The 27,266-nt window shown below is 41.4% G+C and overlaps 1 protein-coding gene across 1 annotated transcript in view; it reads left to right on the top strand.

Moving 5' to 3' along the window:
- The window catches only part of LOC136864327 (polyamine-transporting ATPase 13A3), an 869,746-nt gene that overhangs the window by 618,132 nt on the left and 224,348 nt on the right, over positions 1 to 27,266 (top strand). Inside the window, exon 11 of the mRNA XM_067141161.2 lies at positions 10,115 to 10,318. Within this exon, the coding sequence (XP_066997262.2) occupies positions 10,115 to 10,318 (204 nt within the window). The remainder of the gene's footprint in view (positions 1 to 10,114; positions 10,319 to 27,266) is intronic.

Here is a 27,266-nt window from a genome sequence, read left to right as displayed (position 1 = left end):
GGTGATGATCGATTGAATTGTGGGAAGAAGATAGCTTGTAGGAAAGCAAAGTAAAATTTAAAATACGTAGGGAATGCTATATTACAAACTGATCTATTCGAGGTAGTAGCCAACAAATGTGCGCCGTAAAGACAATTAATGCGTATGGTAGAAATTGCAACAGTTAAAACAACATAGAACAATGGATGAACACAATAGCTTTTATGATAAGATGTGAAGAGCCTCCTTCATTCCGATAGTCTCAAAGATATGTCATATCACATACAGAGCTAGAAAAATCATGTTATGTGACAGTTCTCGGCCATTGCAGATTTTGACACGTTGAAAAAGCTGCTGCAGGGGGAGAATCTTATTTAGTCATATTTCAACGACTGGAGCGATGTTCACCGTCAGTGTCTTCAGTGAAAATAAACATCCTAGTATAAAGGAACTTGTATGTAAATGGGCTCGTGCAGAACAAAATTCCGGCACCTCGGCATCTCCGAAAACCGTGAACGTATTTAATGCAACGTAAAACCTATGCGTAACTTTTTGTTAGTGTTGTAACGTCGCGCCGATTCAGTTAGGCCTTTGACCGACGACGGGACAGAAAAGGCCTAGGACTGGGAAGAAAGCAATCTTGGACTTAATTAACGTATAGCAGCAGCATTTGCCTGGTGTGAAAATAACAAATGGCAGGAAAACCATTTTCAGGGCTGCCGATTGTGGGATTCGAATCCATTTCCCAGTGGAAGCCAGCAGCAATATGGCGCGCACCGCGCAGCAAACTCGCTCGATATTACTCGGTATGCTAGTACAGTCACCACAATTGCGTAAGACGCACATACGCAATCTGTACTCAGGGTTACGACAACTCTGGTTCCTAAATGAAGCTACAAGAATGCAAAAATATACTCTGAGGCTTATTTTACACTTACCTGGCTTGTCGGCTAACAGACATCTAGCCGGCTCCGACAAGAATGCCAGTCCATTTCACGTATGACCAGCATTTATGTACACGTCGTGCGTTGGAATGGGTCGCAATAAATCACTACAGTATAGGTGTTTGAAGAAAAGAAGAAATTGACGGCAATAGGTTAATCCAATCAATGCGAGAAGAGGCGAGGTTGGTGCATTTACTTTTTGAAGATTTAAAAAATGACTGGGACAAATTTTTCAACCATTTTAGAATGAACGTGCATACTTCTGACAAACTATATGTAATAATCAAACGTTCCGTACAGCGCTACAACACATCCTTCAGTGTGTGTTATCCAGCCTATTCAAATGTTAGAAGTCACAGTTAGGTGAGTAGAACATAATTATGCTTTTTGTGTGTTTTTAATTGATGATTTCACGAGTTTATTCATAAACTAATTTACCAAGGGTATAATTAAGAGTCCACTGACGAAGCTTCAGAAAAGTCTGATACATTTGGGGAGGTGGAAGCTGTCTTTATAATGGTGTGTGCTTCATGTTAATAGTATTGTACATTAATAGTCAGTCATGCACAAACATAATTCGTATTTTGATATGAATTTCCGCCATGAGAGCAAATATTACACAAAAGCGTGAAGAACACAAAACAAAACAAAGAAACACACAAGACTGAAGACTGCTGTCGTGCTGACTACAGGGTCTCTTATAAAGCCTGACCGAGCACACGGTGTTTGTACTATGTGCTATAGGAGCTGCCTCAGCCCGCCTTACGTCGAGCGCGGCCGCCCTGCTTAAAGCGTGTATACAATCATATTAAATATTACCCTATAAAAGATGCTAGAAGTCTCATCCTTAATAATGGAGGGACTTCACAAACACCATTAGGATTTCCTGCTGCACACCAGTAGTGAGAGTTATGACCACACGACTATTAAAATGAAACCGGGTCTCATCCGATAAGAACACAAGCTTTGGGTCGAATAAACGATAATTAAACCTCCTACCGCTCACAATATCTCACTCTTGTGGCTGAATCAGAAGGTTTTGAACAATGGACCCGTGTAAACCTGTACGGTTTGATGTATAACAGCTTTGCAGCTGTGTGTGCAGCAGAAATCGAAACTACTCCTTGTTGTGTTAATTTTGTGAGCGATTTATTCGGTGACCGTTCAAGATTCGCCTCGTCATCTAGCTTTTCCTCTGTTAAAACTGTTCGTGTACGCGCAAGTTTTTTGAGCACTGAGCCAGGAGTTTCAAATTCATTTACAATTACCTGAATCTGTGCTCATGAAGGGGCATTTCACCAGGAAACTGCTGAACAAATGCATCGTGTACCCGCCCAGCCGATTAGTACTTAAAATAACTTTCAAATACGAAAATACAGTGTTGTAATGATAACCATGTTAACAGCTGAGATTCAGACTGGCTACTGATACTAGGTCGAACACGTGCTCGCTCCTTGCACGCCTCCCGTACAGCTGCTTAGGTCTCGGAGAGTAGAAACTCCGCTGGACGGTCTGGGTTTATAAGACGCACTGTATGTACTATGTACACTCCTCCAGACACTCGCACCCCACTGACCTCGCAATCTGAGTTTGCCCGGCCGCACAGTTGGGGCTGCCTGATTTTAACTACAGTAACATGCCAGCCGAGTATTGTTTTAGGACAACGACTTGAATCGGGCAAGTATGAAACGTCCTGTACACTTCTCTCACTGACAACCGTGTACCAGTTATCTGTTACCCGACAGGCGGGTAAGTGTGAAATAAGCCTAGGTTCATTAAATTACTCTGCCGATAATGTCTGTCTGTTAAGTCATCAGCCCAGAGGCTAGTTGGATCCTCAAATAGCACCACCAAAGGTTATGCACTTATAAGGAAACCGCAAAAACCAATGGCAGCACCAAAATGAGGCGTACTAGGCGAGACGAGGAGTGAGTTAGTTTGCCATTGCTTTCCTCACTGGGTCAGAAAGTGCTATTGCAGCACGACTGATCCTATGAGCAACACCTTTCATAACACTCAGATGCACTGCTCGTGTTCTGAATGTCATTACTCAGCACTGCCCATACCCCAGCAGCTTCCATATTGTCACAGCCATGGATGAGACTGGGACTTCGGTGAAAGCTACACTTTATTCTGGCCTGTGCCGAGGGATGGATACAAAAGTACTGTATCCATCAAGAAATCTGCCGATACTATTACTGCACAATATGAAAAGTACTCCGATCCGTGACATTAATTTCTTACGTAACGTTAAATATACCGCTTGATGGGTAGGTGTAATAAGAAAAGTACTTACATGAGACAAGTTGCTCTGGGAATACTACAAGCCGATGTCTCTCAAATTAGCCTTTATTCCAGGTATTTAAACTTCGCTTGAGGTTTGAAGCGTGCCTCGCTGAGCAACGTGTGGACAACTGAGAAACGTTCTAATAATAAAAAAAAATGGATTTGGTTACGAGAGTCAAGCAACACGACTGAGGAAACGTTACGTTGACGACATGACACTGTAATATTTGCAGGGTGTCTAGGCAAGTCTTTCTGACAGATCTGTAACCCTCAGTGTTGGATGAGCCAAGTGTTTGACTCAAGAATGGTTAAGCTCTCTTCATATATCCCCCGACAATCAAAAAACGAGACCAGCAAGCTCACTGGGCTGCTATTATATAACGTTCCGACGGCTGCGAAACCCAGCTATAAGACTATTGCTAGATGAATACTGACCCGCAGTACATTTACCAGATAGTGTGGGATCTTTTCATATACACTAAGGAGAATGGAAACAGCAACACATTAAATTAGCGTGCCTACAATGCCCCAATTAGGTATGGTGGAAGGGTGTGCTGTGACATGTCCAATGAGGAGAATAAGTGGATTTAGGGTACACTCCTTGTGATATTTGAGAAGTACGTTCCAGAAGACACGAGTTAGAGAAATAAAAGTTCCACAGGTGGTTCTTGACCTTCGCGCAGGCTACGAGAGATGGCACTGCGGGAGGTGTGTTCATTCGTCCTTCACTCAAAGACAGTTCATAATGGCACATTTAAAGTCAACGAAGTCAACACCTAAGCCCAAATTATTAAATGAATGTAAAGTTAGTGCAGATATATTCGAGCAGTTACCAGTTAAGCACATGACATTGATTTGAGCTAAAATGTTGGCTATGTTTACTTCTACGGTATGTAATTTGTGTGAACAATTGTTTTCGCAAGTTAACTATGAACCACTGTGCGGGAGGGGGGGGGGGTGCAGATGTAGAATACACAAGCTGTATCCCCTGCCTGTCGTAAGATGCGAGTAAAAGGGGTGACCAATGGATTATATTAGTACCATGAGATTACTTGTGATTAGTACCATGACGTGCGGAACACCGTCGGCCGACGTTACTTGCGACTAGTACCACCTTGCTAGAAATACCACGGGTCCACGTTAAATAAGAGCAGTACCATTATGCGAAAAACACTACGGGTCTGAGCGTAGTTTGTAATAATCATCATGTGTATTCCACCGGTCGGTTCCACTGTGTTCAGAAAGGGTTCTGCGTTACCTGTGAGTAGCACCACTTATGAGAAACGCCACGGGTTTGGCTGGGCCCATGATTAGTACCACTGTGTGAGTAAAGCTATGGGTGGGAATTGCCATAATGTGTGATGCACCCTGGGTCTACATTGCCTATTTAGTACCACTATGTGAGCGACGCCATGAGTATACGTGTCCTGTGATTAGTTCCACTAAGTGAGAAACACCAGGTGAATGCCAGCACCCGTGATTAGTCCCACTATGTGAGGAGCACCTTTGGTCTGCGTTGCTTGGGAGTAGTACCCCTATGTGCGAAACACCGTGGGTTTACCTGTGAGTGGTGCCATTGTGTGCGACAAACCATGGGGTCTACATTACCCGTGATTAGTACTGCCATGCGAAAAACACCAACTCATTATTTCTTGACTGTAATCTAAAAGCTTAAATAAATGCAATAAATTTTTGTCTAAGAATCGGCAGCCACCACATGGCCAGATTGTGGCTCCGTCTTCCGGTTCATTCTGAACTATTTGGAGTGTCTGCTGGCTTTGTGAGTTGCTTGTGCATGTCCTAAGCCCTTTACACCGAAGCAAAAGCAACAAACAACACAACACGATTAAGTGACGCCTACGGTCATTTTCCCGGTCAGCAGTAATTTTTGGCAGGCCTAGGTCGCTTATACGTATAGGTAAAGTTAAACCATCTTTTTTTTCTTCTAGTCACAGCGCCGCTATAGACTACAAGAAAATTGAGCAATTTAATTCCCGAGAGACCTAGGTTTCATTCTCCGTTCTATCACGAATTTAACGCTAGTCTAAGACTCTGTATTGATGTGCACTCAAACCTTCGGGACACTACCATTAATAAGTGAAGCGGATTAAAAAGCTCACTATTGGCCATCCTTAGAAGCGGTGTTCTCTGATATCTCACTTACGCTTCAGAGGAACGTTGCAGTACTACCCAAGATGGCCGCTTCTCTCTGTCTAAGTCCAATATAAGTACAAATACCCGTACCACAACCACAACGGCTTATGTGCATTAAATACCAAAAATGCCCCAAGCCAATAAGATGTACGGCGAAAGAAAACATCTAAACCCACCCAATCTAGTTGTAGCCCACTTAGTCTCCAGAGTAAAAATAGGTATATTTATCAATCCAACGTCCTTTTCGTCTTTCTAGTTTTGCTTCCGGTGGCGTTACTTTGAATTCATAATATTTGCTGATAATACCACAGACATGTTGGATATAAAGGGGAAATTTTGAAAGTGGAATTGCCTTTAACTTTAGATATTAGCTGTTAGATGAATTCCAATTGTCAATAAAATACGTACTTCAATAACATTCGTCAAACGTCCGTACATGACACGTTACGTTTCAAAATGTGGATGGATGACACAACTTTTCTGTTCACTTTTAACGTATGATCAGACGAGAGAGAGAGAGAATTGAATTTTTTTTTGAATTGAATTGAATTTATTGATCATGATTTACATGCCACTGAGACTGAAAAGCCCCTTTATGCAGCGTCTTCTTATAATACAATGCAGATTTATGAAAACAGTAACTACATTTTTATAATATTAAAGTATTAAACTAAACAAGAAACTTTAAAAAAAATGAAAATACAGATACCACATCCAGTAAGGTTAAGACATACATTATATAATAAGTAAGAGAGAGAGAGAGAGAGAGAGAGAGAGAGAGAGAGAGGGAGAGTATGTGTGTATGTGTGTGTGTGCTTAAAAGTGATGGCTTATCGTGTGGTCCGAGGTAGGCAACGGGAGTTGTTGTCCAATGAAGCCATTCGTGAACTAGCATCGCTTATAATGTTTCACGGAGGCTACGCACAGAGGTAGGCTATGTTGATAGAATGCTGGGGGTTGCTCAGAATACGACTTGGTATCTGTGGAAACGTTTCCACAAGAATGGAAATGTTGCCATGTGCCTGACACGGGCTGCCAAACGGAACAGCTCTATGGGAGGATATTTTTCGTCTACAAGCTCTCCGAAACCACCGAGTTACAGCACGATCACTGCAGGTAGACCAACAGCAGGCTACCGGAGTACGAGATAATGACCGAATAGTTAACGGGGCAGTTCGTGGTCTCTACGACCCGCTCAAATACTTGCACTGGACAGACCATATCTTTGGCGGGAGATACAGTTTGCTAGAGATCTGCACTGGCGTCCTGTGCTGTTGTCGGATGAAACCCGTTTCGCGTAATATCATACAGATGGTCGTCTGAGAATCTGAAGACGACTTGGGGGTTCTGTATGAGTTGCGCCGTGGAGATTCCCCGCCGGGAGTAGAAGTGGTTTGACAGCTGTCTTAAGCATCTGCTACCTGCGCTGCACCGCAGGGGGTTATTTCCAAGTTCAAGGAATGTCTGTGAATATCTGTAGTACTGAGATTTTGAAATTAATATATAAAAAATATTATTCACTCCATCTTTTTTTGCTACTTGTTTTACGTCGCACCGACACAGATAGGTCTTACGGCGACGATGGGACAGGAAAGGGCTAGGAGTGGGAAGGAAGCAGCCGTGCCTGGTGTGAAAATGAGAAACCACGGAAAACCATTTTCAGGGCTGCCGACAGTGGGGTTCGAACCTACTATCTCCCGAATACTTGATACTGGCAGCACTTAAGCGACTGCAGCTATCGAGCTCGGTATTCACTCTATCAATGTTGGTTTCTTGCACATTTAGAAAACCTGCATCGTATTTATATCAGTGGGTGAAATGTGTATAACTACGTAGTTTGACTTAATTTACAAACCAAGTGTGGAAACATGGAATCAGTCTTTCAGGCTTATGAAGAATATCCACAGCCTGTTTGTAGCTAACTGACAGGGTCAGGAATAGAATGAATTAGGAATGAACTTCATCTTGAGGGCAAAAGAAGAAAAAGAAGTTACGTGCAATTAGACCAAAGGATCCTGAGAGCAACGGAGGTCTATTTGGAAAGCCGTAATGTAATCATTCTGAAACACGAAACTTCCCTGTGGAATTCCCGAACAAGACCTCTAGTTCCAAGAATGATTAATGACCACGGCGCAAGTTTTACTGATTTTAACACGGCGCAACTTTTACTCGGCGCAACTCATACGACACCGACTTGGGGAGAGAGTTCAGCACACAGCCTTACCTAAATATTTTATTGACAACTTCTAATTCTGTACTTTACACAACGTTACATTTTTCTGAATGTTTATTTTTAAATTCCATTCTCTGAAGTAGGCAGCGTATTTTTAAATTCCATTCTCTGAAGTAGGCAGCGACTTTTGATTTCCCCATTTTCACTTCCAGGAAAATGCTGGGATAGTTCATATTCATAGGCCGCAACCAATTCCTTCCACCTCCTCACCCAAGTTTTTCCACAATGGTTCATTTCATGTTCCATAGCTCCTAAACTACGGATTGCGTCAGGAAGGGCATCCGGGCGTATAACATAACTTAACCTCGCCTCGTTCCTGCCCCCGTATCAGAAAACTGGATTAAGTGGGTAGATGTACTGCTATAGAGGTGATAATTTGCACCCTTGCTCTTGTCCTGTATTTGAATGTATTTCTCCCACCGTTCAATCTTCCCTTACTCTAACTGCACTTTCAAACTCTGTATACAATTCTTCTATAGCATTACTCACTTTGACAGCCCTATTTCTACATCTATTGGTAATGACGTCTGCTGACAGAATCAAAGGCTTTTTTCAAATAGATATCTGTAGTATATTAATTACAGAGCTCGATAGCTGCAATCGCTTAAGTGCGACCAGTGTCCAGTATTCGGGAGATAGTGGGTTTGGGTTTGAACCCTACTGTCGGCAGCCCTGAAGATGATTTTCCGTGGTTTCCTATTTTCACACCAGGCAAATGCTGAGGACGTACCTCAATTAAGGCCACGACCGCTTCCTTTCCACTCCTAGTCCTTTCCTGTCCCATCGTCGCCATAAAACCTATCTGTGCTGGTGCGACGTAAAGTAACTTATAAAAAGAAAAGCCTATATATAATTTATAAAGTTTTCTCTTAAAATATTTCTCAGTTATTTTATCAAGAAGTATATTATCAAAAGATCTCACTCCTTTCGTGTTTGCGAACTAGTATACCGAGAGAACAGAGTAATCATCCGCTGTTTTAAGCCCTAATTCTTTTTGCTAATGTTCCGGTATAAATCTTGCTATGAATGTCTGACAAAGCAATACCTCTATTCATATTTCTTCTAGCACGTTTCCCACAGCTGGCGGGGGCGTGGGTAAAGAACTACGTCGAACGTGTGGACGTGTCCCTGTTTTACGGCCTGATTCCCTTCCTGACGTCAAGCCTATGTAGCCTGTTTCGGAGGTAGTTCATAGTATATTTAGTGTGAAGAGGGGTGTGTTGGGACGTCCACGAACACACAGTCTCCGAGTCGGAGGAATTAATGTGTTTAAAATCCCCAACACGGCCAGGAATCGAAGGCGGAGCTCTCTGAACCAAAGGCCTCGACGCTAACTATTGAGACGAGGAGTTGGACAGAACAATACCTCCTATAATTACTGTTATTAACCCTCCCTCTTTTTCTTTTGTTTAGGGGACAAATTATTCCTTCCTGCCAAAACCAAGGGATATTTTTAACCATCAAACATTACTATTCCCAGCATATGACTGTTTCTACCTTACTCGTTCCAATGTTCGAACTACTATTACATTACTACCTTTACCTTTTCATTTCCAACCTGACGATTGACCTAATTGACAGCGGTATTTCATGTTTGTCTCTTTGACACAAAAACTGAGAGTACGAAAGACTCGGCGTCAAACTTTGTTTATCTCGCCCTGTACTATGGTCTCTTATAATAAAGTATACATTTTTGAAACACACTCATCGCCAGTAAACTTCCACAGCGGACGTTCTCGCCCCAGGTTGGTCATCCATGACTAGGGGGGGGGGGGGCTGTTTGTTGTCTTCGTGAATTCATGTGTAGTTTGGATATTTGATTTCCTAAAACGAACATTAGTCATGTGACTGTGATGATTGCAGTGGACGGGTGCTCTCTCCCGCGGTTGGTCATCCGTGCCTGGGAGGGGGAGTGGGGTATTCTGTTCATTTGTACGTCCATTCATGTGTAGTATAAAGAAGCTTGTATAATATGTATTGGGTATGCAACTATACTAACATTGTGACATTTAAGGAATTGGAATATCTTAAAATTTGTTCGTAGTACGTTCAAATCTCTCCATGTAATGATCTAGATTATAATACACGAATGCGCTCTCCCCAGCTGGTGCTTATTCGTGACTGGGAGAGAAGTTCATTTATTCATTCATTTATTTATTCATTCATTTATTCATTCATTCATTTATTCATTCATTCATTTATTCATTCATTCATTTATTCATTCATTCATTTATTCATTCATTCATTTATTGATTCATTCATTTATTCATTCATTTATTTATTAAACTTCCACAGTTCAGTTATGTCAGGAGCGTAACAAGCAACGTTTAGAGCAATTTGCAGTTAATGCCATCATTTAAACTCGTTCTGAAGACGTATAAGTGCATCCATTTATTGGTGAAGTGTAGATAACGATTTATCATGTATGTTTAGCTTTTGTTCCCTTGGCTTTTACAGGAGGGAGAATATTCATTCTGTTGATTTGATGCTAAAATGAATTTAATTTTGTTTGGTTTAGGTGATTCAGACCCGCTACTATGGGAACGAACCTGTGAAAGCTGTTGTAATGAGGACTGGCTTCCTTACGGCCAAAGGCAATCTGGTTCGTTCTATTCTGTATCCCCCACCAGCAGACTTCAAGTTCGATCAGGATACTTACAAATTTATCTTCATCCTGGCTATTATTGCCGCTCTCGGAGTTCTCTACACTGTCATCTACAAGGTAAGTGTCGTTCAAAAGTGTTAAGTTACGTGCTACACCAATGACGTATTATGCATACTAGGGCAAGCGATACCCCATGGGTTTAGGTAATACTCGGGTAATAAGTGGGTAACCATTCATACAAAATTTATACTCGTTTACTCGCTCCTTACTATTTTGCAGTATATACAGGGTGGTCGGAAACAAGGTGAAGCGGGTATATGACCGTTCGAGGTTGGTCATGCTGAAAAATATTTGCAAAAAAAGAATTCCCAAATGTTAGTTTCGACACCCCCAAGGGGGGCCTTATTGGGTGCCAGTACCTGTGCGCCTAGTTGCGCTCCTTTCCTGGCCTGTTCAGGAAAATAAGTATAAGAATTATTTTATAGTTAGTGATGATCATAATGAAGTTAATCATCTGTGTAGTGATTTATGGTAAAGTGAAAATAGGGTAATGTTCAACCTTCGCGTTGTGTGGACGATGGCTGTGTAAGTAATAATTTGAGTTGTTTCTAAATTATTTCGGACCAGTGATACGGGCCGAGCTTGGTTGGTGACCCATCCAAACTCTGATCACGCCCGATGTTGCTTAACTATATTGGGCCATGCCGCTGGGTTGTTCGCCAATCAGATCACTTCGCGGGCGAATTAAGTTTTCTTTGCGAGGTGGTGGTGCGTGAATTATGACCAGCATGGCAGCACCAGGACAGGGCTTTGGGTACAGACCTCCGAGCTGACAGGATCGTTACGGTGACAGCGGCCGAAACGAAAGGTGTGTTTTTGTCTTTGCTGATTTCTGGCCATGGCTCTCAACCCGATCTTAGGCCACGTGCAGATTTAGCATCACTGTCGCGCAAAGTCCTTTGATTTCGCCCGCGAAACGATGTGATTGGCTAACTTCAACAACTGATAAAAGGAGACCGGTGCGAGATATCGAATTACTTTTTAAAATTATGTATCAGTATGACGAACCCTCTAACACTCATATACCCGGTTCACGTTGTGTGCATCTTGTGATAATAATGAGGAGGGTGAAATGTTTATGCTAACGCAAAAAGGAGTAAAGTTTGTTATAAAATAAATTGCACCTTACATCATGGCTGTAATTTTTCTCCCACATATTCACCAGTTTGAATGCGAGGGACGGTTTTTATGTGGCCGCCCTCTTACCCAAACATAAATGAGAACTCAGGCACGGCAATTTTCAATAAACCCCATGTGGGTGGGGGACGCAGATGAACACAGCCACGGTATCCCCTGCCTGTCGTAAGAGGCGACTAAAAGGGCCGATCAAGGGATAAAAATGAAATGGCGTAGGCTATGTATTTTAGAGCCTGGAGTGTCCGAGGACAAGTTCGGCTCGCCAGATAAGTCTTTTGATTTGACTCCCGTAGGCGACCTGCGCGTCGTGATGAGGATGAAATGATGAAGACGACACATACACCCAGCCCCCATGTCAGCGAAATTAACCGATTATGGTTAAAATTACCGACCCCTGTGACCAAAGGCCAGCACGCTAACCATTTAGCCATGAAGCCGGACGACCAAGGGATGATCAAATTCGAACCATGATACTACTTGCAATTAGTACCACCACGCAGGGAACACCATGAGTCGCTTTTACTTGCGCGTAGTACCACTATGTTAGGTACACAATATGTTTATGGTCAGTAGCGACAGTGTGTGCTCAAGATGCATTTTACAGTACCTGTGATTCGTACCACTATATGAGCGACACCATGGTTCTGCCTTGCCTATGATTAGTACCCACTTTGTGAGGAACACCACGGAATAATGCGATTCCCTGTGGTTAGTCCACTTAAGTGAAGAACACCATAGGTTTACGTTGCCTGTATAGGTTGGCGTTGCATGTAAATAGCGACACAATGTGCGAAACACCATAGGTCTGTGTTACATGTACGCATTAAATTACCTGCGAGTAGTACCATAATGTATGGAATACCGCGAATCTACGCTACTTCTGATTAGTACCGCAACATGACAAATACCATGGTTCTACTTTCCTATCGATAAGTACCGGGTACGATGCGCATTGGTATCACCCAAATATCACTATAAAATTTGTCACAAATGGAACACATTAATTGCTTTTACACATATGAAGTGAAAAATCTGCGGCAAATTAAGAAATACCGTCGTTATTTGAGAAATATGTAAACATACTTAAGGCTTGTAGACAGGACAGGTTTATGTCGTACTCCGCTGCTAGTGCCGTCTTTTGTTACTTTCTTCAGGTCCACCGTGGAATGGGAGTGCTATGTGTGTGGATTCTCATTATCTTTGTCCATATGACTAGAGCGGCCAGTTCAAACAGCAGAATGGAGGTCAACAGAAAAATAGCATGATCCCTGGACCAATAAATCACTAGTCCACTGAATTTCTTATGTACATTGGCCATACCATTTTGTCGCCTATTAAATATTGCATATCGCGATACAATTCAGGAAATGTCATTGACAAGTGAAGCAATGAAACGAAGGCAAAGAACTTCAGTGAGCACAGATATCACACACGAAATTGTTGAAAGTGTAAGACAAGACATACGTGTCACTGTGAGCGCAACACCAAATGTACTTGTAAAGTGGTAAAGTACGTATACATAATATTCTCCAAAAATCAAATATTTCTTAATTTGCCGCAGAGTTTTCACTTGATATGTGTAAAAGCAATTAATATGTTCCATTTGTGACAAATTTTATAGTGATATTTGGGTGATACCAATGCGCACTATACCCATAAGTACCATTATGAGGGGCCGATGACCTGGAGTTTGGACCCGTTTAAACTAAAAGCATCATCGATTCAGTATTATACTTAAGAAGCAGTCGCTTGGTCAGTAATCCTATTGTTTAACGCAGTGGCGGCTGGTGCAGAAAATCAGTTGTGTGCTGTAATCCATCCCCACTCCAAAAAATAAAAATATTTAGAAACATACCGGTATGTTTTCCACACTGAACAAACACGCAAACAACCCCAAAACATATACACATTCCTCAAAAAACGATATAATTAAACACACAATAACACCTGCAATGGCAAAATATTAACGATCTCAAACATTTGGCGTGAGCGCACAAAAACAGAACTTCCCAATGTTACCAACATCATTGAAATAAAACCAGCAACGTCGTAATGAAAAAATTGTTTTTATAGTGTCATTTATAAACTAGACATTTTTAATTAAAGAAAATAATATGTCTTTATTTTGACAACATAAAAAGTACAATTTTTATAGTTCCACGATTTACAAACGTGGCTATGGAATAGGGAAGTTGGTAGTATTGTCCTCTTTGGTATTAAAAGACCTGGCGCGAACAGCTCCATAGTATTTTGTTTTCCCGTTTGCTTTGAGCGATCCCCTCTTAAATAGTAGCGCTGAGTCAAGAGGGTGCCAGCTGCCACGTTCTCATATCGGTCGTAATGCAAGTGCGACTAGTGCAAGTGCTGCCTCTCTGTGGTCGAACGAAGAATCGCTGTGAAGTGATGTCTTGGCTGTTGTTTCCACAGCCTTTCGGAACACATTCTCTTTGCATCGGAAAAGTTCGGCAAGCATGCGCAAAAGGCAGAGTTCCCGGTTTCTGGCTAAAAGCTCGCTGAGCTGTGATCACACAGCACCCGGCGTGGAGCGCACCAGTAGTTATATGGTTGTGAGGGGAGTTGAATAATTTCCTATTCTTTGGCTGACGTCTTTTCAATGCGCTGTATTTCATTGTAGATAATATTTTTAAACTAATTTATTTTCCCAATAGACAATGTGCTGCAGCACTTACGCACATAAGGTACGGCCGCGCCTGGTTTAACGCTAGTTTCTGGGAATGTGGAGCATTGAGGGTCGGATCAACAGATTGTTTTAACTTCATATCCATCCATCCATCCATCCATCCATCCATCCATCCATCCATCCATTCTTCATTCTCACGTTTTGAATTCTGGTAAATGGAGAATTACGGATTTTTAATTGTCCTTACATTTCGTCTCATTTCGTGCCATTAGGGGCAGATGACCTAGATGTTAGGCCCTTTAAGCAACCAGCATAATCAATTTTCAATAACATCCTGGGTACAGAAATCAAGTGCAATCATCACATTAGACAACAAAGGACTAAAAGGCGATCTGAACAAATACAAACCAATAATCCTTATGGCCAACTTGTATAAACTGTTCTCGAAGATAAGAAAGCTAACGAAACGACTGGATGATAACCAACCATGTGAACAAGCAGGTTTCCGCTCAGGCTTTAGCACTGCAACTACAGTTCATTCATACCCTCAACCCAATCATTGAGAAGACAGAAGAATTCAGTCTACCACTGTACATATCCTTTGTTGTCTACAGCAAGGTATTCGACCTCAATGGAACATTCAAGTGTATTCCAGGCACTAAGCAACCAACGTACATATTCTAAATAAACCAACATTCTGGAAACAAATGTACAGTGGAGACCTTCGTCTAAGCAGAAGAGTAGGCCTAACGGTAAGACAGGGCGATCCCATCTTCCACGAGCTATTCAACTGCGTACTGGAAGATACATCAGAACACTAAAATGGGATATGTACACCATAAAGAGAAACTGGAAGAGGCTGATTATCCGAAGATTTGCTGATGACATCGTGCTGGTTCCAAGCTCCTACAGAGAACTGCTTTTCGAACAAAGTAAAATAGTATGACTCTCAAAGAATTAGAACGGAACTAATGCCCAATAGGCCATCAAACATAAGTACAGTGGATGGAAATGCAGTGCAATACGTTGACGAGTACGTTTATCTAGGCCAACTGATCTAAAGCAAAGAATGGACAAAGTGAAGGCTTGGAAGGCCTTTTGAGGACTGAAATTCTTACTGCTAGATAAATCATTAACCAGTGAACTCTAACTACAGGCACTCAACACGTGCATCGTTCCAGTATTGACTTCCGCCTGTCAGACTTGGTACTTCACAGTCTAGCAAAAGAGAGCACTAGAAGTATGTGAAAGGTAAATGATGGGCAGACGACTTCAGGCAGCTACTAGGGTCACACTGGAACAGGGACAGCTCGTTACAGAATTGATTGGGAAGGGACTGAAAGACAGTGGTTCAAGTAAAATGTGGAAAGTTAAAGGGAAGTTGTGAAATGTGGTAAAACAAGTGTTATGAAATTGATTTATAGACAAAACTTACATGAGCGTAGTGAAAAGTATTCAAATAAGTGCTAAGTTGCAGACTTGGAGATAAGAAACCTCACGCAAGGAAAGGCAAAACGTTAAAATTAGGTGTAATTCAGTGAAATAACACCATCAAGAATGACATAAACCTCCATCTCACGTGACTAGATCGCCACGCGAGAGCAATCGGAACAGATCTCCCCCTCTAGAGGTAGGCCTTTGCCCTTCATGGAATAGTACAGGCTTATTCATTCATTGTACCAGATGTACCGCAGAATTCACGTTCGTAATAATGTATGCTGCGGGTCAGTATTTCTCCGACAAAATCGACACACGGCTGTTTTCACAGGCGCAGCGGTAGGCAGCAACACATTCCGATAATTGAATTTTGTGGCTGTTTCATCTCAATTTTAGCCCAGGAAACGCACAGGAAATTCCCTATGAGAAGTTTTAGACTGTTACTCTGTACACTTTTATAAAATAATTGAGTGGATTGAGTTGTGTGAACACCTTTAAACATTAATCTACGTGATCTGTAGAACGGAATTGTTTGCATTATATCACATGTCGCGAATCAGCACTGCCATATTAGACTAAAGGATGCGAGTATTCGTCAGCATAACTTAGCTCTTTCTATGGTGTCGTTAACACATTGCATCTAGTGGGTTAACCCGTCAGCTGGATTCAGACTTCACCAGATTATATGATATCATTTGAATCGAACAGAGCAGATTCTCCGCACCTAATTATAAATTTATAGATCAGTTAACAATCGATGGTGATAGTTTCTAGACGAAGGACATCTGCGTTAGCGTCCTCGACTAACAATGGGGCATTCCCTACTCGTCACCACCGATTTCGCTCAAATTTATAGAACATGCAGGGCTTGGCTAGAAATGAAAGTACCCGATGTGGGAACTCCAGATGGCCAAGCGTATAGAAAATAAAAAAAATTGACGTGGCTCTCGCACCGTATAAGCCACTTACGTTATTGCGCACGCCGAGTAGTTGTTGGCGTAGCGGTAAGAGCACGGACTGGTAATTCCATGGTCGTGGGTTCGACTCCCCGTGTGGAGACTGTTCCCTTCTGTTCAATTTTATGTTATTCATTTTCCAATTTCGCAATGAGGTGAATAATTCATTTTATTTATTTATTTATTTATTTATTTATTTATTTATTTATTTATACGCAAAAGGCACAGAAAAGGTAAAACACTTGGGATTTCATTGTCATTGTCCACCTGCGCCAAGAATCTATTGTTTCTATACAGGCGCCAGGAGCAACCTTCACTTGTCAGGTGAAAACGAATCTTACAGCGAAACGACTAATCACCTTTATGGCATATTCCCCAAGGAGGGGAGATAGCCAATAAAGGAGAAAAAAAATAGAATTTCTGTTTGAACACTTCAGGAAAGTTCGCAACTCCAAATTTTCTACAATTGTGCGCTCATTAAAAAATGACGTCCTATATGCCTTCTGCATAAATAAAATAAAATAAATGAATAATATAAAAATTGAGAAAAATATTCTCCACACGGCGAGTCGAACCCACGACCATCGAATTACTAGTCCAAGCTCCTACCGCTACGCCAACTACTGCTCGGCGTGCGCACTAACGTAAGTGGCTTATACGGTGCGTGAGCCGCGTCAGCATTTTTATTTTTATTTTCTATACGCTTGGCATCTGGAGTTCCCACTTCGGGTACTTTCATTTCTAGCCAAGCCCTACATGTTCTATAAATTTGAGCGAAATCGGTGGTGAGGAGTAGGGAATGTCCCCTTATAAGTCCGATTTAGGTATTAGTCTTCCATTTCAAGGTATTGTAATCAAACTTGGTACAGGTATTTGTTATGGTGCCGGTGACTTTTTTAAATTACCTTCCTCAGTAATCAATCAATCAGTCACCACTAATCTGCATTCAGGGCAGTGTCTCAGGTGGCATATTCCCTATCTGTTGTTTACCTCGTCCTTTCTTCAAATATTTGAAAGGAAATTGGTAAACTACTCCAGTCCCTAATTATTCTTCCTATAAATGAGTATTTGTCCCCATTAGTCCTCTTGAATTCCAAATTATTCATATTGTGACCTTTCCTACACTTTAAAACACAACTGAAAACATATTACTCTACTAATGTCATTCAACGTAATTTCTCCATTGACAGTTCGGAACATACCACTTACTCGATCAGCTCGTCTTTCTCCAAAGTCTTCCCAGCCCAGACATGGCAACATTTCTGTAACGCTACCATTTTGTCGGATATCACTCAGAACAAATAGAGCTGCTTTTCTTTCGATTTTTCCAGTTCTCGAATCAAGTAATCCTCGAGAGGTTCTCGTACACTGGAACCATACTTTAGTTGGGGTCTTACCAGAGACTTGTATTCCCTCTCCTTCACATCCGTAATACAACCCTTAAGTACCCTCATAAGTCATAACCATGTGCAGAGATCTGTACCCTTTATTTACAATCCCATTTGCGATTACCCCAATGAAGATCCTCCATTATATTAACACCGAAGTACTTGGTGATCCCCATAAGTAAATTTCACCCCATCAACGCAGTAATTAAAAATGAGGTCTTTTCCTATTTGTGAAACTCACAACCTGACTTTTAACCCCGTTTATCATACCATTGCCTACTGTCCGTCTCACAACTTTGCCGAGGTCTTTTTGCAGTTACAATCTTGTAACTTATCACTCTATACATAATATCATCCGCAAAAGGCCTTATCTCGGATTCCACTTCCTTACTTATATCACATAAAGGTCCAATAATACCACCTTGAGGAATTCCTATCTTAATTATTACACGATCAGATAAAGTTTCGCCTACTCTAATTCTCTGAGATCTATTTTCTAGGAATATTGCAACCCATTAAGTCACTTTTTGTCTAGTCCAGTTACACACATGTTTGCCAGTAGTCTCCCACGATCTACCCTATCAGATGCCTTAGATACGTCAATCGCGATACAGCACATTTGGCTTCCAGAATCCAAGATACCTGCTCTATCTTGGTGGAATCCTACAAGTTGAGCTGCAGTGGAGTAACCTTTATTAAACCCGAACTGCCTTCTATCGAACCAGCTATTAATTTCGCAAACATGTCTAATATAATCAGAAAGCATGTTTTCCCAAAGCTCATATGCAATGGACTTCAAACTGACTGGCCTGTAATTTTCAGCTTTATGTCTATCACTCTTTCCTTTATATTCAGGGGCTACGATATCAACTCTCCATTCATTTGGAATAGCTCTTTCATGCAAACAGTAATCGAGAAAATTACTGGTACTTCAGGTATTGTACTATATCCCAACCTCTTGTCTTTAGTATATCCCCAGAAATCTTATCAATTCCAGCTGCTTTTCTAGTTTTAAATTTGTGTCTCTTACTGTAAATGTCTTTGTTATCGTAGGTAAATTTCAATACTTAATTAGCATTAGTCACCTCCTCTACCTGGACATTATCCTTGTTAAGCAACAAATCATTAGCCTACATACTGCTGACATATTACTGACAGACTCGTGACAAAACCTGGCCTTCTGTAGATCCTCCCATACACACTCCCCTTGTTCATTAATGATTCTTGGAATGACCTCCTTGGAACCTGTTTCTGGCTTAAAGTACCTATACATACCCTTCCATATTTCACTTAAATTTGTAGGACTGCCAATCATGCTTGCCATCATGTTATCCTTAGCAGACTTATTCGCTAGATTCAATTTCCTACTAGGTTCCTTTAATCTCTCCTTACTTCCACACCATTTCTAACTCTTTCCTTCCAACCTGCATCACCTCCTTTGTCCCTTTACTTCTGTTATAATTTAGTGGGACCTTACCACCTTTAAAGGTAAATACCTGTTTTCACATTCCTCAACGATTGCTTTTCTCTAGTCAAACATAGACCTTGCTACAAGATTTGAAAGTTCCATTCTGCGGAAGAAAATAGGAATACAGATACTGAGGGACTCTATACAAATGATTCATTTCCATCTATACCGGAGACCGTGATTAACACTCATCCCCCACTCTCCCTGGATTAAAGAAGATAATCATAGCATTAAAAATTAAATTTCCACTTTTTGATGTTTTTTAAACTCTGTTGACATTTTAACCCGACTGTATTCCGGATCTGAACGGTCACCCTCACTGGAGGACGGACGGACGATATATTCCTTTAATAAGTCTCGCTCTAAGACAGTATGAATCTTCTCACTGAAGTTCTAAACCTGGCCTGGCAAGGGGACCGACATTCGGGCATGGGTCACAGAAAGCTGTGAGCACGGGCTCGTGGCAAAACGAGAGCGAAAGCCGTAGTGGCCGTTTTTGACACCGCTGATCTAATTCATTTCAGCTTTAATGTTCATCGTCTGCGAGTGGCTATTTTATGGTGCACATCCATTGACATCCAGATTTAATGAATATAAGGATGTCTTGGAACAGCTTTCGATGTACCGGGCGAGTTGGCCGTGCATGTAGAGGCGCGCGGCTGTGAGCTTGCATCCGGGAGATAGTAGGTTCGAATCCCACTATCGGCAGCCCTGAAAATGGTTTTCCGTGGTTTCCCATTTTCACACCAGGCAAATGCTGGGACTGTACCTTAAGGCCACGGCCGCTTCCTTCCAACTCCTAGGCCTTTCCTATCCCATCGTCGCCATAAGACCTATCTGTGTCGGTGCGACGTAAAGCCCCTAGCAAAAAAAGAAAAAAGCTTTCGATGTGGCTCAGTTCGTTCCCGTTCACATGTTATTTTTGATGCCTAGTTACGGCGCAATGGATCGTTTAAGGTTTCTCGAATGTGACATTCCCATATCAATATATTTATTGTACTCCGGAGAACCTTTTTAGCGCAAAATTCCAGTAGTTTGGTGGCTCTCAAAACCGTGATGAAAGGAGTATTAACAATATATTTCTTCGCTAATTCATGATTATGGGAATAAACCTGACTATCCATTGTCCCAAAAGATAAGTACAGGTATTGTGTGTAAAATAATTGCTCTGTTTGACTTTGAATCGGTAATAAATCTGTTTAAATTTGATGTTTAACATTATAACAATATTTGGTTGAATTTCACCCATGTACACTAATATGCAGCGCATTTTAATAAATGCATTCCAAAAATTCAGTATGAAATGGGGAAAGCTGTACTGAACAGTGACAGGAAACTTGGGGTCTGAAGGAATGTTTCAAGCGTATGTAAAAATAAAATTACAAATTCTTCTGATCTGCAAGGTGTTAAGAATATTCATGTGAACCTCCTAACAAATATCTTTGATATTTCCTTATAAGCTACGTACGATGCTGCATGCCAGGTGCCTTGCACTTACAGCACCTTCCTGGGTAAAAGTCATTCATTTTTACCGTATTAAACTGAAGTTAACTTTCACATTCATATCTGTTGGGGAAAAAATCAGACATCTATAAAAATGACAGTGTTATGAATTAAATTTTGCTCCCATGAGATCAGAATAGAACATTTACACCAACCGCAGCCTGCCATTTTCTATGCTGTGAATATTAACGGAGATATTAACGATTATTACATTTCTTGCAAACTTCCAAAGCTCCGCAATTGTGAATTCTAACAGTGTACTCATCAGACCATATTGAACAGGAATATAATGAAACCGACCATCGAAATGAGAAGGAAAACGTACAGAAGAATAAGAATAAGAGAAAGGTAGTGACGAAAGTAGGAATTATAAAAATATTCCTTTGATAAAGTGTCCTAATATCGCTGAGCCAGAAGGAGACTATATGTCCTACGCCCGTAAAACTTATCTGCAATAACATTACTCTATTGTTAAATACGGTGTGTTCTCTCTTCTGCTTCCAGTTGTCTCCGCTAGATGGCATTACTGCTGCAATTGTACCGTATAAAAACTAACCCCTCAACGACAAGTTAACAGCTAGTTTTATACTAACTGCCATGGTATGCATGTATTTTAAATTTGGATTACAATAATGTAAGAACTCTCCTCAGTGTCATGCTCCTTAGCTGGATGGTCAGCCAATTGGCATTCAGTTCAGAGCCCCGGGTTCAATTCCCGACCAGGTCGGAGATTTTAACTGCATATGATTAATTTCCTTGGCTCTGGATTTAGTGTTTGTGTTAGTCTGAATACACTTCTACATGCAGCACACCGCACTACCAACCATCCGTCCACATAGGGAAGGGCATCCAGCCATGCAAGTGGGTGAAATCCTTACAAAGTGCCGATCCCAATAAATTGGGGGGAAAAGCCAGGAAGATGGATATCTCCTCTGTCTGATTATCTGAAACTAGGAATAGTCTGTATTTTATTCTGTTCTATACATTTGAGTTGTTGTACCTATCTTTTATCATTGTGAATGTGTTTGCAAACTACGTAAAATGGGTTTACAGTTGAAAGCGGGGAAGGAAAGACTATGTAGACCTCACACAGCAAGATGGAAAAGACAAGAAAAACGATGATTAAGAGGACACGTGGATGAATAGTATCTTGTGAGCAATTCGGAACAGGTCGTTGTCTGCTCTATCAGACTCCAAGACAGACCTGACGTTCATAAGCGGGAAAAGTACTGTCTGTAGATAAAAACTGGGTTATAATATAGTCTACTTATGGACGGACATTAAGCGGCTGCTAGCTGTTATAAAAATATTAAGCACTTGAAAGAAAAAAAAAAACCGTTCAGCTTCTTTCGGCGAACCAGGAAGTATTGGCAGCACACCTATTGCTCCAGAGATGTTAAACAGCCGGTTCACACCAGTTTCACGAATCACTTGTTCTTAGAGCTACTTTTCACTAGGTTAGAAAATAGTCATTGCCGTACAAAACGTCCTATGTGATCATATTTTTGGAGATATACTGACCCGCAGCACATACGTTATGAAGAGCGAGAATGCCTCCACAATATTCACACAATATTGCACCTTAGACGCAGAACCTTATCAGCCAAAGTTCTACGCCAAACTTTTTCACATAGGAGGTTTTGTCCCGGCAGCGACGAAATGGAAAAATCGTTTCCTGCTAATAGACCTCGCCACGTACACCTTTCAAACATCATTCTGTTCGCTGATATCTGTTGCCAACGGTATGATTTCTTGGAACTCTTAAGGAATCTTAGGACCGTATCTTATTTCAGATGCAAGTGGGAATCTTTAAATATTTTTGATTCGTTATGCCCAAGTAAGTAGTGCGTTTGAATTTATTTAGCACAATGTTTCTTTTCTTGCCAGTACCTCTTCATTCGTTCAGAGTTTATTTTTGCGTTATTCTGTCCATGTATAATATCTTTCAGGTTTCACTGCAAATATATACGCAAAGTAGGTTAGAAGTAGTTACCCCAGGAATGGTTTCTTCGGCAATACAAATTTCTTGTAGATCTTCGTTTATTTCCGCTAATCAGTTGTGGTTTTTCACGGATAGTGCTAGGTTTAGAAGTTCGTCAGCCTAATGCTATCTATTCTCTATAGGTGTCGGTAGAATTTTTATCTCCTTTTTCTATTGTGTTTCTGAATTTCTCTCGTGGTTTGATAAATTTCTTGCAGTTCCTTTTCATCGAAATTCGATTTTTCGCTTAATGATCCTACAATTCTTCAGAGCATTTCCCCCTCCTTTTCGACGGTTTTCTTTTATTCGGTACCCGCTGCCAGTCATCAGGGTTTCGAATGGGAAAATGTTCTAAGTAGATAAATTAAAGTACCTCGGCGAAATTATTCAACCAGCAAGGGATGAATCGGGAAGAAAAAGATAGAAAGAAAGAAATACAAAGACCTTACAAAATCGCCTGAAACGTGTTCAGTAGGCAGAAACATTATTATTGTTGTTATTATTATTATTACGGGGTTTCCGTGGCTCAGAGGATTAGGAAGCGCCTGGTTTGAATGGCTGGACAAGGAATTAATTAAAGCAGAACATAACACAACAAATTTTGAAATTTTATTTCTCTTATTTTTCTGAGTTCAAAATTGGAGAAATGGAAAAATCTGAATTAATAACAATATTAATGAGGTCATCAGATCTAACAATATAGTGGACTTAGAAGTCTGAATATCAGGTACAAAAACTTGGGAGAATTACAAATGTTAATTTACACACAAAAGAGCTGAATTGCTCTTGCCAGGTACAACATTTTGTAAGAGCAAGAAATGTTCCAGGAATATACACTTCGTAGGAGTCTGCGCTCCAACTATATCATAGTCCAGCCTCGCAAAGGCATCTATTTTCTTATGCCGTACTGACAACGTATCGGATGTCCTCAATATAAGCATTCACACGCCGTTACCCCGATGTGGGCTTATCTATTGCCCAACAATTATAGGGTTCACTGTTCCCAAAGGGAACCAACACCAGAAAAACTCAACACACACACACACACACACACACACACACACACACACACACACACACACACACACACACACACACACACAACCAATAAATGTACAGGGGCATAATTGCCCATTAGTGTAAAAAGAAAAGGTTGAAAGTCACTGGCGATAAACAAAAGGCTAGGAGGCGAAATACTTGCCTTCCTTGTAGAAATGTTTAAAACCCTATGTGGGCTTATGGCCCAACGTTAGAGACCAATCCTATTGTACACCGGGGTGACTAATAGAGAAACATCAATGCCAAAAGGTTTTAAGAAATTTAGAGGTTTAAAAAAATGAGTCGCCCATTGCCAAGTTGAATGGGAACCGACAGAGGGTAATCACTCTTTGTTCCCTTACATTTCATATTTCCCAGTAGGTAATAGAAGAGTCCTCAGACTTGCCGAAAATTCTACATTTAACCCACCAAGTTTAGAAATTTGCATTGCATAAAATAGATTGAAATATTCCCCTCACATTATCCGCAGGAGCTATTACATTTCTATGAAGATTCTGCGATTACCTTGAGTTGCTGGGCCTTTCTCGCGCAGGCCGCGCCCCTGCCTCCTGGTTCACGTCAATTCAAACTTCTCACACTGGAGCAATTCAGACAATACGACCCTAAAGCGCCCTGCTTTCATAGTACTTTTAAGGGAAAACTTCCAGAACTCTTTACTGATAGGCTGGATTCCTCTACACACCCCCAATTTTAATTGACTAGAGAAAATATTTACAAGTTTCTGCTAGATTGATTGCTATTGAAGAAGGAACCAGCTGAAGTGTTCACAACTTCGATACATAAACAAAACAATCCTCAAACCCTAAGGTTTGCCAACTGCAAAAATAAACATTTCTTTATGATGTAATTAGAGCTCACATCGCTAGAGGGAGCAAATAAACCGATGGTCGTGACATCCAACAGTTGAAAACGAAAGTATCTTGTAGTACACCAGTTCAAGGTTGTTTACATAGATTGCCTTATAGAAGGCGTGCAGTTTAACTGGCTGGGGAAGGTGTACCCCCGGTACAATAATTATTATTATTATAATTATTATTATTATTATTATTATTATTACACTAAGATTTGAAGCGCCAAATTCGGCCAACTCACTGAAGGAGGTCACCGAAGTATGTTAAGATTTCCAAACGTATGTCCCTATATTGTTGAAATCTCTTGAGGTATAATTTTGAAATATTTGGACGCCTTCTTGGCTTACCAAAATCGTTGAGAGAGAGAGAGAGAGAGAGAGAGAACCGGCATTCTTTCGACATCCCCTTGTGATGTATCATACAGTGCGACTTACAGGGACACGGTAAATTGCCTCCTCTTTACTTGGGAGTGCGAACGTGCTTCTCGATTATAAATACGCCACCGTAACGTTTCCTTCCCACTTGCAGAATTAGAACTGTCATTCTGTATTTAACGTATGACATTCAGTGCCGGGAGCGCCCGAGGACATGTTCGGCTCACCTGGTGCAGGTCTCTATATTTGACGCCCGTGGGCATGTGGGATTACGATAATGAGTTAGGGAGAGGATGAATCCCTGTGTCTGCACATAGGCTACTCCTGTCGAATAACACCATGGAGTTGCTCAAAGTTTCCGGCGGACGAATCACAGTCAACAGCGCATATGCCCGGAGGTGATTAGAATTGAATCCAGGCTTTTGGCACGGAATCTGGTGATACATCGTATACCACCACCTTGCCTACCCTACTGGCCAACATTCTCACGGAGACTTTTTTTTTTCATTTTACGGGACTCGTACCGGTTAGCCTAACCATAGTGTGAGAGACTTGACGCATTAACGATCTTGACCACCGGGTGGGCTATGACTGCCGGTAACATTGGGTTGGCGTGCATAATTCACACAGATTACCGACCAGGTTAAAAATCAAGAAACGGGACAGAGGGGTAGACACACTTCGCACTAAACTGCTCTATTTAGCATATGCGCCGGCTAGACCACTGACGTCGGTCCTTGCGGAAATCTGACCAACCAATAAACTAAATTAAACGAAAGGGAAGTGTAAGCGATACTATGAGTTCTGACTACACAAATAAGAAAGCACTATATAATATGCAAAATCTAATTTATTGACTCCTAGCAATGCGAGAAAATTAAATAAATTTACAACTTATGAAAAAAACACGGAATTGATATAAATTAGCTCTAACATTCAGGATTACCACACGTAGCCTGATATTACTGATAACTGTCCATAAAGAGGTTCGTCCTCAGTTTGTAGGATTTCAGTCGCGTGTAAGAATGTTTTCACAGATGCAGATAAATAATCTTGTACCACGATTGTCCAAACGACTGCGATACCGGTTACTTCTACCAATAAATCGCAAAAATATACTTCACTATTCCCTCATTAGGTTCTACCCAAACATAACATATCCACAACACAAGTTTGAGCGAGATCTCAACTAATCCCCAAACACTGAAAATCTATAGGCCTAGCCTCTTTCCAGTCATTTGACCGCGTAAGGAATGCAATGAATGAAGCAACCCCCATCTAGCGGCGAGGATAGGAATTGTGCCGGCTGCCGAAGCCTGTCGCACTGCTCTCGGGCAATGATTAATGAATGACAGATGAAATGAAATGATAGTGGAGAGTGTTGCTGGAATGAAATATGACGGGGAAAACCGGATTACCCGGAGAAAACCTGTCCCGCCTCCGCTTTGTCCAGCACAAATCTCACATGGAGTGACCGCGATTTGAACTACGAGAACCCAGCGGTGAGAGGCCGGCGCGCTGCCGCCTGAGCCACGGAGGCTCCCCTGACACTAATATATCAAATCATAAACACAAAATATACAAAACCCCAAAATAAATCAGACTCGACACGGTGAACCCATGATCACACAAATATACAAGAAATGGAGTCTGAACACATGGCTCACCCACAGTCTTGGATAGAACCACACACAACACACATACCGGTTGGTCCACCCGCCGCTTACGATCTAGTTTTACGCAACCCGCCACGTTTACTAAAATTTTAGGAGACATCGGGCCCCCCCTCCCTAAACTGGAGTATTATAACGAGATGTGTTATGGGCTAGAAGACGGCAGGAATCGTGAGCGCCACTATTAATTCATTATGGTTACCTCAGATGAACCCGTAAAAGGAACACAGATACAAAGAACACGTGCCTTTCAACAGGAAGTGCACACAGACTGGGGACAGGTATAGGCTGGGAACTGCCCGCTGGATGACAAGTCTCGCAATAGCTCACTTGGCAGGGGTGCGATCGGAGATATAGTAGACAGTGCTCGGAGGTTCGAATTCCAAGCAAATGTTTTTTAATTATTTTTACCGCCAATTGCGTGCGATGTGGTAGGGTTGCATACTTTGTTTCTTCAGACTGCTTTATTTGGCCCTGAAGGGCCGTGGGGATCGTGGCATATGACATAGAGCTGGGTTAGGAGAGGCTGGGAAACCT

The sequence above is a fragment of the Anabrus simplex genome, chromosome 2, assembly GCF_040414725.1.
Source record: "Anabrus simplex isolate iqAnaSimp1 chromosome 2, ASM4041472v1, whole genome shotgun sequence".
In the NCBI taxonomy this organism is placed as follows: Eukaryota; Metazoa; Arthropoda; class Insecta; order Orthoptera; family Tettigoniidae; genus Anabrus; species Anabrus simplex.
This window is presented reverse-complemented; position numbering and strand designations above follow the sequence as displayed.